The sequence below is a fragment of the Musa acuminata genome, chromosome BXJ3-9 (genome assembly GCF_036884655.1).
Source record: "Musa acuminata AAA Group cultivar baxijiao chromosome BXJ3-9, Cavendish_Baxijiao_AAA, whole genome shotgun sequence".
NCBI lineage: Eukaryota > Viridiplantae > Streptophyta > Magnoliopsida > Zingiberales > Musaceae > Musa > Musa acuminata.
Window position 1 is genome coordinate 10,356,794 of NC_088357.1, and position 12,774 is coordinate 10,369,567.

General features: G+C 40.1%; 2 protein-coding genes and 1 long non-coding RNA gene across 3 annotated transcripts; 2 read left to right on the top strand and 1 right to left on the bottom strand.

The window, feature by feature from the left end:
* Positions 1-140: 140 nt before the first annotated feature.
* LOC135649627 (uncharacterized) lies at positions 141-3,057 on the bottom strand. The gene is made up of 3 exons (XR_010501347.1): positions 1,987-3,057; positions 1,666-1,775; positions 141-624 (listed from the first exon to the last, which is right to left on the bottom strand). It is a non-coding gene; the product is annotated as an uncharacterized LOC135649627 (long non-coding RNA).
* A 42-nt stretch (positions 3,058-3,099) lies between these two features.
* LOC135649625 (U-box domain-containing protein 10-like) lies at positions 3,100-8,825 on the top strand. The gene is made up of 5 exons (XM_065168185.1): positions 3,100-3,668; positions 4,639-4,755; positions 4,881-5,330; positions 5,434-6,490; positions 8,674-8,825. Exons 1-5 carry the CDS (start codon positions 3,309-3,311, stop codon positions 8,724-8,726), a joined length of 2,037 nt encoding a protein of 678 aa, XP_065024257.1. The 5' UTR covers positions 3,100-3,308; the 3' UTR covers positions 8,727-8,825.
* Positions 8,826-9,522: 697 nt separating this feature from the next.
* On the top strand, positions 9,523-11,647 carry LOC135649626 (uncharacterized protein At1g66480-like). Its single transcript, XM_065168187.1, has 2 exons — positions 9,523-10,606; positions 11,250-11,647. The coding sequence occupies exons 1-2, from the start codon at positions 9,941-9,943 to the stop codon at positions 11,277-11,279; spliced, it is 696 nt and encodes a 231-aa protein (XP_065024259.1). The 5' UTR covers positions 9,523-9,940; the 3' UTR covers positions 11,280-11,647.
* The last annotated feature ends 1,127 nt before the right edge of the window (positions 11,648-12,774 follow it).

Here is a 12,774-nt window from a genome sequence, read left to right on the forward strand (position 1 = left end):
ATTTCTATTAATACCCTCTGTACATGGTTAAAGTAAGATGCCATATCTCAATTTTAATTATTGCTATCAACAGAAATAGATAATCTTAAAATTAAAACATGCTAACTTACTAAATAAAATGATAAGATTTTCTCTATTTATAGTATTTTTAAAACTTGTACATAACTATAACATTTAACCAAAAGAAAACTCAAACATAACATATCTAAAATTTATACACATAAAGTGCCTACAAGTCATTGTTCATCTCTATGCTACCATAACCCTTGCACATATGTATAACTAGTCCGTACGACCCCCTACGACATGTCGTCAACATAGGGTGATAGAAAGGGGCATCTCCTGTCAATCCTGACGGCTAATTGGGTCACACCGATCGGCTCCCTTGCATGTTGTCACCTATAAGGTTGGCCAAAGAGGGGCGCAGGTCAACTTGGTTGCCTGGGGCCCATTGCCCTTGATGATCGAGTCATACCGCTTGTTGTTGGTTGCGGTGGCCAACAGGCTACCGCCTTACTGCCGAGTGGAGTGGTGATTTATCCCTTGCCTTCCACATCGATGTCTTGGTGGCAACCAACTGACGGTCTGGTCTAGTTGCCAGAATATTCTCTATCAACTTTCAACCTAACAAATATACACATCGAATAAGTAAATTAAATATTAACACAATGTTGCAAATACAAACTACTTTTATGTTTTTAGATGCTCTTTTTATGTTTTTTTTTTTTACTTACCTGGCAAAGTGAATCATTCAATACACAACAAGATAACAAAAACTAAAAGCCAATAAATGATCTATAGCTTAGAAAATGATTTATGCTCAAAGAATTGCTCCACTAATGGATTGCCGATCCACATGCCACTATGACATGTTAATTTTGCTTTAATTTAGTGTAAATATCGATGAAACAAGAAATATAATCACTTTTGGCTAAATAAAATCACCATTCATGGCACGACTCATTAACTTTTTTGCATCTATTCATACCACTCTGTTGACAAATGGGGGTAAATTACATATTAAACTTATTTTCTATAGAACTCTGTTTTTTAATTTATTTACATTTATATTTCTGAATATTCTCTTCTATATTAGAAAATTAATAATAAATCATAAATGCAGAAAATAGCAAGTATAAGATTTATGTATTACCTAATTCATAAAAAAGAAAATCCTTTACCATATGAGAATAATAAAATACAAGAAATAAGATTCTCTTTTGAGTTGATTCAAATTCAACCCTGTCGCTCTCTCTTGTATAAATTCTAAATTTTTTTTCTCAATCTAATCGCTTAGAGAAAATCCTATGAACATCTAAATTATATTTCCTATAAGCTTTATATCAAGTTCTTGTATTCACATCAAAATTATTCATACAAATTGAGCTTATCACTCAGCAAAATGAGAACTCATACGTAGTATGAGAAGTTCCTAACGGAAATTTTTGGTCATCACCATGATAATGACTGAGACTATCATATTGTATTTTAGAAAGAGATGCTTTGAGAATACGAGTGTACTATGCATTAAACATCACAATGTGTTTGTTTCATGGTTCATAGAATCTGCTATGTTTTTTTTATCATGGCGAATCATTATGACACCCTAATGACAGACATGCTATAGATATAACAAAACATTGTTGCTCAACTAAATATACTAACCACTTAGATTGTCGATGATGAGAGGCATCGAAGTAGCTTGACCTTTTCAACACAGACTTGTTAGGATATCTTAGGAAAGATGGTTGCTTATATCATCAATGGAACTACACCTAAAAATATCCATCAAAATGTAGTCATCTCTAAAGTACCTAAAAATGTATATAGTGATGCAAGCACTTAATCCGACGAAGTCACATAGAATTAAAATTGGCAACATCATCATTGTCCCAAGCAGCTATAATTTACTGATAAATCACTCATGAATTGATCAAATATAGGATTATTGAATAAATTTCTTTTAAAAACCTCAAGTTTTTATACCAGAATATCGTTGACCTCATTGTCGCCCTCCTATCGTGGCCGCCTTCGCATCTCGCTGCCGGCCACCACATCCGTGTGATTGTCTCTGCCTTACAGCCCTTGCCCTCATCTATCGATTATTTTCTCATCCTCGTCTATCACCCTCGGTCATCCCTAATGAGGTGTTGCTAAGGCCTCGCCTCTGCCCTATCGTACCTATTTGTCGACCTTGATGGATAGCCCCCACAGTGATCGCCCTCCCTTGACTCCCCCGATGAAGGCATAGACAGGGAAGGCAACACTAGAGCAATCACGGCAATGGATGCGATAGGGAGAGATCCTCAAGGAGTCGATAACAGTCGTTGGTGAGATCATCTAGGGCGACAACAAAGGAAAGGTGGAAGTGGAAGATATGAGGAAATAGACAGCGTACATGCTGACGAGGTCGCCCTCACAGACCATCACCCGCTTTCCCTCCGGGGACTCGACCATGGCAGACGATGACACGATGATAACCCTAGACAAGAAGTGGAGACAGCGGGATGACAGGATGGATGGTTGTAAGAGTAATCACGTTTTATGTAAATAAATAAAAAGAAAATGCTCTCTGCTGAGAAAAAGAAAATGAAAAAGACTTCTTTTTTGAATTTATTAATTCTATGTAAGCTAAAGTCATGGGAGAAGTCCATGACCGTTGAGAGCTGGAATAGTAGTGTCATTTACAAGCGCGTCTCTATCATTTCTCAGGAACAAACGATTGATTTGTGAAGCAGCAGTGGTGGAGACGATTCAAATACACAAGCGGGGGTCCAAACGCGCCGAGGAAACGGCCTGCAATGCGACTTGTTTATGCTACAGCTGTGCTGTCATCGACTCCTCCAGCTTCCGCCACGTTCCAGTTGAGGCACTCCACCCACGAAGACGAGAGCTGTACCCAACTGGCCCTTCTTTCCCACCACCACGTACCCCGCGTTCCGACCCATCCTTTAAACCCTATCCCGGATACCATCACAACGTCACAACTCATCGACTCATCCAATCATGAGGCGGGTAGATGTGACAGTGGTACCCATCTGTTTCTACCCGTCGTTAAGTCTTGCCTGTGTATGCCTCGGCCTCCCTCCCAACTGTACCCGGAAAATGTCTCCGCTCTTTTCTTTTCCTGTTGCCGCTTCTTTTGTCGCTTTCTTTATTCGTCTTCGCGCTGTCTCTGCGCCCGCGAATCTCTCCGCTGATCCCTCCCTCAATTATATTGCGATGCCGTTGGAATCGGCGTCTCCTCTGTCACACTCCTCCCGCGAACGCGCGATCGCGCCTCCTCCTATTCTTCCTCTGCCGCCGCCATGGCCGCACCGGAGATCCGGACGACGGCGGAGGCGATGCTGACGCTTGTCCAAGAAGTCGCCGCCATGGGCCCCGTCCTCGCCGCCGCCTCCGCCCCGGGCTCGCTCGGCGCCAGCTGCCTCCGCCTCTCCAGGAAGATCTCCCTCCTCTCCCACTTCCTCGAGGAGATCTGGGACTTCGCCGCCAGATCCGACGACGCTACGCCGTCGCTGCCTCCCTCGGAGGCGGCCTGCTCCTCCTCCTCCTCCTCCCCGCCGGTGGACGTCACGTCTTGCTTGGCTGATCTCTTGATGGCGCTTGAAGCGGCCAAGAAGTGTCTTCTGCTTGGCCGCCGGCCGAGGCAGGACAATGCCTCCTCTGTGAGTCTCTGTTCTTTTCCATTTCTTGATTCTGCGGTAAATGATTCTTTTTTTGAAGTGTAATCTAGTAGATCAAATCATCTATGTATTACTCTGCTACATTAAGTACTAGCATCATGCTCTGTTTACTATGTGGTCATAGTCGTTAAGGAGCAACCACAGCCTACCCAAATCTCACTGAGAATACTAGCTTCCTAAAACTGAAATCGAAGAATGCCCATCGTTCTTGCTTGCTTAGCTGGAGAGTTATTTGTTTGGTTTTCTCTCAACATCATTGGATCTATATGGTTCATGTTGTCATCATTCTAGTTTTGCTCATCTTCCAGTCCATTATTGCTAGATCGGCTTTATTAATGTTGTTTGCGTGCAATTAGGCAAGCATTACAACAGAAAATTAACAAAATTGACTGATACATATCATGATGGTTTGATGTCACCCACAAAATTATGAGAAAAATCAGGTGCCTAGTTGTGAACTACTGTGTAACCGACTCCTTCCATCTTCACAGAACCTACTAGCTGTGGTTGAACAAAATCCTTTTTTCTATATTCCGTTGGAACTATTTGCTTGTAATGTGATGTGCAATCTTACACTTTTTTACTCTCTTTATTGTCCAAAATGTAGACATAGTGTCATTTCCTTCTACAAACTATTGCAGAATGCAATATATTCTGCCATATTAGTACATACATTCTTTTTCTATCAATTCATAATGACAGTTCTCCGCATTATACATCATTAGGTCTGAAATTTGCTTCTTATGTGCTGTAAGATATTGCATGTTAGAATGATCTTGTTTCGCAGGCATGTTTAACAATAACTCAATGACTTCATTATTATTTATTCATTATAGGTGTCTCTTCCTTGTAGTGCATGACAGCAATTTTTGAGAGACTTAAAGCATGTGTGTTCCAGTATGATATTTATATCCTGTTTCTTCTCTGATCAATCTTTATGCACTTCATGTAGGATTTGGTAGAAAAGAACATTGATATCCAGTTCCAGTATGTGACATGGCAGCTAGAGAAGGTTCTTGGGAAGATTCCATACGAAAACTTTGGCATATCTGATGAAGTCCAAGAACAGGTGTGAGAAAAATAGATTTCCACTGCATTGTCTATGATTCTTTTGGAGAAGATGGGAATAAACTAGGTGTAGTCTGTAACTTCATCTTTTTTCTCTGAGTTACCACGCTATTTGCTTGTTATTAGGTTGAGCTGATACGTGCTCAGCTAAGAAGAGCAACTGTGAAAAGTGGAACTACAAATCTGAAAGTATTTTCAGAGATATATGATATGCTGTCACAAACATGTGGTAAAGAACTCAAACTGCAAAGGACAAGCAGCTCTCCGGAACTTCATATTGATGACACAGTTGATGGTGATCATGATTTCAAAGACATAGTTATGCTGGTTGCAGAAATTAATGGAAAGTCTAACCATGATATGGATAATATAACATCGGATATAACAGCAGGACTTAATAAGGCCAGGATAGCTGATTCCTTCATATCTGCTGTTAATGATGATAATCAAATTAACTTAACCTCGCAGATGCTGGAGGTATTTAAGAGACCTGTCCCTTTGGAGATTCCTGAGGATTTCCGATGCCCAATTTCCCTGGAACTAATGAAGGATCCTGTTATAGTTTCCACAGGGCAGGTAACTGTATAAAAGAACATTATAAGCCAGGTCTTCAAATTATGAAAATTCTCAAGTATTTTATAGGTTCTGAATGCTTATTTTTTTCTCTTCATGCTTTCAGACTTATGAGCGAGCTTATATACAAAAATGGATAGATTGCGGCAACAGAACATGTCCAAAGACCCAGCAAAAGCTTCAAAATCTTACACTGACCCCTAACTATGTTTTGAGAAGTCTAATCATGCAGTGGTGTGAACTTCATAAGGTTGAGCAGCCACGCAAAACAGTGAGTGGATGGATAAGGAAGAGTGATGGAGCTTTTCATGAATTTACAGCGGATAGAGTTGCTATTGATGTGTTGGTGTGCAATATCTCAAGTAGGTCTTTGGAGGATCAGAGGTCTGCTGCTGCTGAACTAAGGTCCCTGGCAAAAAGGAGCACAGACAACCGGATTCTGATAGCAGAGGCCGGAGCAATTCCTGTTCTTGTGAAACTGCTATCAGCTGATGACCATAAAATCCAAGAACATGCAGTGACAGCACTACTGAACCTTTCTATTTATGAACATAACAAGGAATTAATAGTACTGGCTGGTGCCATTGGTCCAATCATTCAAGTGCTCAGAGGTGGAAGCATGGAAGCACGAGAAAATGCAGCAGCTGCCATTTTTAGCTTATCACTTATTGATGACAATAAGATAACAATTGGAAGTGCACCAGGAGCTTTTGATGCATTGATCGAGTTACTGTATAGTGGGAGTCACAGGGGAAAGAAAGATGCTGCGACAGCCTTGTTCAACTTGTGCATATATCAAGGAAACAAAGCCCGTGCTATTCGAGCTGGAATTCTGTCACCTTTGCTGAAGATGCTTCAGGAACCATTGAGCAATGGCATGATAGATGAAGCACTAACCATTTTATCAGTTCTTGTGAGCCATCAAGAAGGAAAGATGGCAATAGCCAGGGCCAACACTATTCCACTTCTGATAGACCTGCTAAGGACTGGCCAACCTCGCAATAAGGAGAATGCAGCAGCTATACTACTTGCACTTTGCAAGAAAGATAATGAGAATTTGGCATGCATTGGGAGATTAGGTGCCCTTATACCGCTGACCGAGCTCGCAAAGAGTGGTACGGACCGAGCTAAGCGCAAGGCCACTTCTCTCTTGGAGCATCTTTGTAAGTTGCAAATGCTATAGCTGACCTTCATTTCGGTTTATATATACTTGAAGGCTAGCTTGCATTATTTATGAGTGAAACTCATTGATGTCAACTACATATCTGTCTACTTTTTTTCGTTATTTGATTCTTTGCAGAAGTGTGCAAGGATTGTTAAGTACCTTTTGCTATTTTCCAACTTATTGTGTAAAATAAACAATTGGTGTTGTTGCTCCTCCTTTTGTTTTGGTTATTCTCTTTGTATAGATGGAACAATCTGCACTATAAAAATCTTTGTCAGTCTTTTGTATTATTTACTTTGCATTCACAATTTATGTGCCAGCATGGTTATTTGGACTTGTTTCTTTCATGATAAAATAGATGGAAAATATTTTTATGTGGTTTAAATTTTATTAGACATTTGACAAAATACATGATTCTTACGACAATTGGCATTACATGTGTTGGGCGCATAATTCTTTTTCTAAGAGAGAAAGAGCACTATTATTTCTTAAATTTCCATGTATAAGACCCACAATGAAGATACTGAGACAATGCGAGTTGATGGAGTAGACAACCATCATTGGATGTTGAGACAGAGTGCCAATAATTTATTGGCTGAAACTTTATACCTTCGAGCAAATTGTTACTTTATGTAACTTGAAATATATAAAAAGAAAAGGCAAAATAATGCTGCTTTAATTCCAAGAATTTCACAAACAGGTAATTTAAGATTAGGATTAATTATATTAATGAAAATTTACTATCTTTAAAATAATTTCCAAGTTTTATGTGGCTATTATGCCATAACAAATCGCAAGCGTAAAGGATGCCATAAGTCTTGCTAGAACTCAAACTAAAGGAGTAATCTTCTTCTTGTACAGTAATCATTGAACAAGTAAGATAACAATTAAAAGCTAAATTGGACAAATGAAAGGACAAGAAATCACCTTGACTGTTTCCTTTATGAGTCTTAAAGGTTCTAAACCTGAAACCATAAAGTATAAACAATCATGAGAAATTAGTAGGTAAGCTGAAGGCAATATCTGAATCCACAAGAGCTCTTGGAAATATACATTTATGCAAAATCTGATTGAAAAATGTGTAATTACCCCATTTTTAAGCCTTTCCCATTTCTATTTTAATTTTTAATCACGATGACATGGACTTTAGCTATTGCAAAGCACAATGTATTTCCTGGCAACACTACTCCTGTAAACTATAGAGGCTGCTTGTTTGAGATTGATTGAATAGATGAAGCAAGAGCTTTAAGTCTTTCCTAGTCATGACATTAATATAAATCACTCATCAAGACATGCTTTTCAAGAATTTATTGAAGTTGATAACTCTATTTTATAAAGCTCAAATTAAGTTAAAAAACCATATCAATTATCAAGCATCAGATATATAATCTATAATATATAATATCAAAGCATTCTGTAGTCATCTCATGTAAAAAATGGTTGGCCCTATCTTATAGCAAAATAATTATCCTAAAGTTTCTGTTTATTCCTTAAAACTACTTTTTCAAACTCCTATAGACTATGACAAGCTAATTGCCTTGACACACCAATTCAAGACTTGTGTAGTTCTATCAAGTTTGACACTAATAGGGCCTACAAAGCAAAGAGGGTAGTCAGAGTCTCAGTAGCAAAATAAATTAGAACTGATGGAAATTTTTTAGGAAATAGGGTTTGACGAAAACAAATTTGTTCAACTTAGTATTAGTTGATTCAGAGTTTCTACAGCGAAAATATGCTAAAAACTTCATTGGAACATTTAGGTCACACTAGAAATTGGAATAGGTTGAGGAAGATGAACTGAACATGTCTAGTATCCTGTGCAGCATGTTATTGTTCTAATTGAACCAAAACAACTAGGTCAGTTTTGGCAAGCAAACCATTCCAACTCGGCTTTTCTATATGCTTGTGTACAGGAGTCATTCTGCTCAAAGGGAAACTATATATATATATATTGTAAGTCAGAAATATATATAGCTGTCAAGTCAGAAATAGATATAGTAAGTGATGAAAAAATTGATTTTATGAATTATTTCTTAATAATTAAGGTACAAAAGGAAAGAATTTTCTTCAAAACATTTCATGAGAGCTTTAGACTTTGCTGCACTTCAAAGATTTGCATTTAGTCTTCAATCATGTGGCCAATTATAAGCGCAGTTGTTCTCACCATGAAGACCGCTTCAGGTTTCTGGGAGGAAAAAGACTCCAAGACAAGTAAAGCTTCCTTTTCAGGTTAGGCACGAGGCTTGTATGTTTTCTATTAGTAAAATGGTAGAAATGAAGACCACAACTTTTGACATTGTTTCTATCAGTTCATCCATGCTTAATTCATATTTGACATGATTAATTTCAAGCTAGAGGAATGCTTTGTTATTGTTTCCACACATCTGTAGATTTGTTTTCTCCGTGTCCTGGGAATGGAATTAGTCAAAGACACTTCAAGTTGGCATGCTTGTTAGAGTGTTAATCTGCTGCCTGCATTTCATGCTCAACAAGCAGATCCTTGTTCCATTTTCTGTCTTCAAAGATCTACTGCTACTGTTCCTGATGTGGGATGAGTTCATGGCTGCCACCATGATTTGGGAGGAAGAGTGCACAACCTTGGGCACTGTTCATGTCTGTAAACATGATCAGAACACTGGAAGCAAAAAGCGTGCCTGAGCCATCATCAGATTCGGGCATGCAATGACTGATGATGAGCTGATTTCTAAGGAGGGCGGTGGCTGCATCTTTGACTTCTAAAAGGTTGACATGATTGGATTCAGGCGTGCTCGAAGTAAGTTTTCTCTCAGCATGCCCGGCAACTAGAAGAAGGGAAGCATCACCTGGTTTCATACCTGGGTATGTCAATTTCAGGTACGACTTTCCATTGTGTTAATTATTACATTCCCTCCCAATCTACCTTAAGAAAATTAAAAGTTTCTCATGCTATCTAACTGATACAGTTAATTTTGGGTAGGTTGAGAGTGATATTATTATAGTTTTTGAGTATCAGAAGAGGAAGAGTTTGAGTAAAAGCCACCCCGTCGTTGTTATTCCTGTTCATTTTGATCTTATTTCATGGAACAATGCAAGCTTCCAAGGGTTAAATCTATGATTGATGTTGTCCCACCCAAGGCAAGAACTAAGAGGAAGAGTTCGGTGTTCCCCTCGCTGACCATCAACAAGTAGGCAGTTGTGATGTCGTGCTTTGTAACACAGCGACATCTTCCAAAACCAGTTGTCAGTAACGGACCGTGATGGCTCTGTTTCCGTCGTTACGGCGTCGGCAAGTACAACTTTGTTCAAGCGAGCAAATCTGGATGGGTGAGAACGCAGACCGTAAAAACACGGCCCGACCGGTAATTATATTCCCTTCACACCACCCTACCGCAGTTTCTCGAATAGCAATTTGGTTCCATTTTGCTCTCCTCAGTTGACGCCTCAACCCAACCCGAACCCACCTTCGTAAATGCCCACCACCTGCTCGACCCTTTTTATTCCCCCTCCTCTGTTTCCACTTGGCTCACTTCCGCAACCCCATTGCGTGCTTCATAGGAGAGAAAAGATGGGCAACAGTTTGGGTGGGAAGAAAAAGATGGTTAAGGTGATGAAGGTGGACGGCACCACGGTGAAGCTGAAGCCACCGGCGCAGGCCACGCAGGCGCTGCGGGACCATCCGGGCCACACCCTCCTCGACGCCGAGGAGGTGAAGCGCCTCGGGCTGCGGGCACGGCCGCTGGACCCGGACGCGCCCCTCAAGCCGGGAAAGCTCTACTTCATGGTGGAGCTCCCCCGGCTGCCGGACCGCCGCGCCCCCCGCAGGGCCTCGTCCGGGGCGCTCCGCGTGAGCGCCAAGGAGCGGCTGGAGAGCCTCCGGCTCGCCCGCCGCTCCATGTCGGACCTCGCCATCGCGACCCCGGCGCCGCCCTCGGTCGAGGCCGAGGAGGCCATGGACGGAACCGTCCGCCTCAAGATGAGACTGCCCAAGGCGCAGGTGCAGAGGCTCATGCGGGAGAGCAAGGACGCCACCGACGCCGCGCAGAAGATCATGCATCTTTGTGCTGGAAAAGATGGCAGTAGCCCGTCGCCCTCGCCGGAGCCAACAACGTCAACTGTGGACGCCGGACGCAAGGAGGTACGCGTTCTTCTCCTTCCGAACCCCTTTAGTCCTCCTCTGCTTCCCAATTACCCCTGTGAACCACCATGGCTGTGAGTTTGCTCGGTGGGGTTGCATTGCTGATGTTAATTCGGTGACTTGAACGAATCATAAGAAGCACAAGCGTACGTCCGTATACAGTGCAAGATCCAAAGGCTTATCCTATGAAGAACATGCTGTTATAGGTGTAACAAGGATGAGACTGTCAGTATCTCCATGGCTGCAGCTGTGATGGTCATCAAGTTAGTTGGAGTGTTCGTGTCTGTAAAGAAACAACACGATGCACAATGCTTTCCTATGCAGTCTTATCCTTAGCGGGAGAAACTGCTTTCATGGGTTGAGTCCTAATCACTCAGATCACAAAGAAGCAATTCTAGGTAGCATCATGAAAGACAATTACAAGTACAGTAACATGTGAATTGGATCTATGTTCCACAGATTTGTTAGGTCATGTATCATAATCATTGTTGTTTTGTTGCATGGTTGTAGCATTTTGGTCAAAATGGTTGTGGTGCATGGAAGCTACTGACCCAAACCATACAACTCAATCTGACTACCCTCTCTTGCGAAGTTAAGACCGTTTCCACTAGTTTAATGGGCTTTTTGTGATTGATTGTTGCAGAAGAGAACGAGGTTTCTTGCTGTCAAATAGTCAACCATCAAAGCTGCCAAATTTTCAAGTCACTTCACTACTCCAAGTCAATGTAGAAGCAACAGAATCACCAGATCTTGTAGATTTATCAGAGAAGAAAAGGAATTGTGGGTGGGAACATGCGAAGCTGCCTACGGCTTCCTCGTCCCCTCGAAGCTGTCAGATGGTGCTTTCTTTACTACTTACTCTCCATTGCATGGAATTCCTGATGCAGATGGGATGGGCAAGAGGGTGGGATTCCCACGGGATTAAGAGCTGTGGATTTGTTTCCATAAGCAGCAGATCCGTGCTTATCCAAGCTTCTCGCTTTCATCTGTCCTGAACATTTTTTTTCTTTCTAAAAAATAAATAATTAATAACTAAGTAAATCTGAACTTGGAAGACTAGAAAAAGTGCTATAGGATTTGTGCCAAACTTGATGTGACTTGCAGATACAAGTGTAATTTATCCACAGGAATATTATTTTTATTTTTTTAATATATATATATATATATATATATTATAATAGTATATATAATAATCATATTATATTATAATGTTTTTGAATTTTGGGATTGATTTAAATATAATTTGTATAATTAGACATTTGGTATACTTATTAAAGAAATGATAAAGAGATTACTAATTGAACCCTACCACCATGGGCTGGTCAAGGCATCCCATAATAGGTCATCACATCAAATGTTTGCATGATTTGAGGAGCAATGGTGAGTCATACGTAACTCGTACTCGATGTACCACAAGATATAATAATCTTGCCTAACTTGAGCTGTTGCTTGACCTGCTTGCTAACATAATCCTATCCCAGAGGCAATCAATCTATGCTCGCATAATCCAGTCTCAGAGCTGACCCTTCCTCGATTAATTCAAGTGTTTGCTCCTCGCAGGCGAGGGATTGACTCACTCATTGTGTGGTCTCACCCATTCATACCATATATTTGTCCAAGATAAATAAGTATTTAAAACACTTGACATATCTTAAAATATTATCTTTGCATATAATGAATGCATTGAAAATATTTAAAACGAGACTCCCAATTAATTAGATTTACTATTTAGACCATTTGATTCATAAAAATGTTAAAATATTCTCAATATTTATTTAATTACCATATATATATATATATATATAAGATTTTCCATTATAAGGATGACAGGGAAAGAAATATTATTATAATAATGTGTTAGCGTGTCTATTAATTTCCTATTATTTTTCTTCGCTATATAATGAAAAAATAATATTTGCCATATATTATTTTTTAAAAATAATAAACCTACGATTGACATATTGATATTATAATAAATGATCTAACAAACCGAGACTCGTTCCGATCGATCTCCAATCCATTTCGGTACGAATTATAAAGCTTGGTCACCAAGGATCAATCTTAGTGAGCAAGTCTTGTCTCTCTTTGGAAAATCTAGAATCGATACTTCGAATCTAAAACGGGCTCCATTGCCTTCAAACTCCGAACCAAACGTTCGACACCGTGTC

What these genes read in the sequence shown, in the direction of transcription:
- LOC135649626 (XM_065168187.1), top strand. Translation starts at nt 9,941, where the DNA reads ATGCCCACCACCTGCTCGACCCTTTTTATTCCCCCTCCTCTGTTTCCA. An exon ending in TGGACGCCGGACGCAAGGAG is followed by an intron (nt 10,607 to 11,249) that starts GTACGCGTTCTT and finishes TGATTGTTGCAG; the next exon opens with AAGAGAACGAGGTTTCTTGC.
- LOC135649625 (XM_065168185.1), top strand. Translation starts at nt 3,309, where the DNA reads ATGGCCGCACCGGAGATCCGGACGACGGCGGAGGCGATGCTGACGCTT. An exon ending in CTGATGAAGTCCAAGAACAG is followed by an intron (nt 4,756 to 4,880) that starts GTGTGAGAAAAA and finishes GCTTGTTATTAG; the next exon opens with GTTGAGCTGATACGTGCTCA. An exon ending in TTATAGTTTCCACAGGGCAG is followed by an intron (nt 5,331 to 5,433) that starts GTAACTGTATAA and finishes TCATGCTTTCAG; the next exon opens with ACTTATGAGCGAGCTTATAT.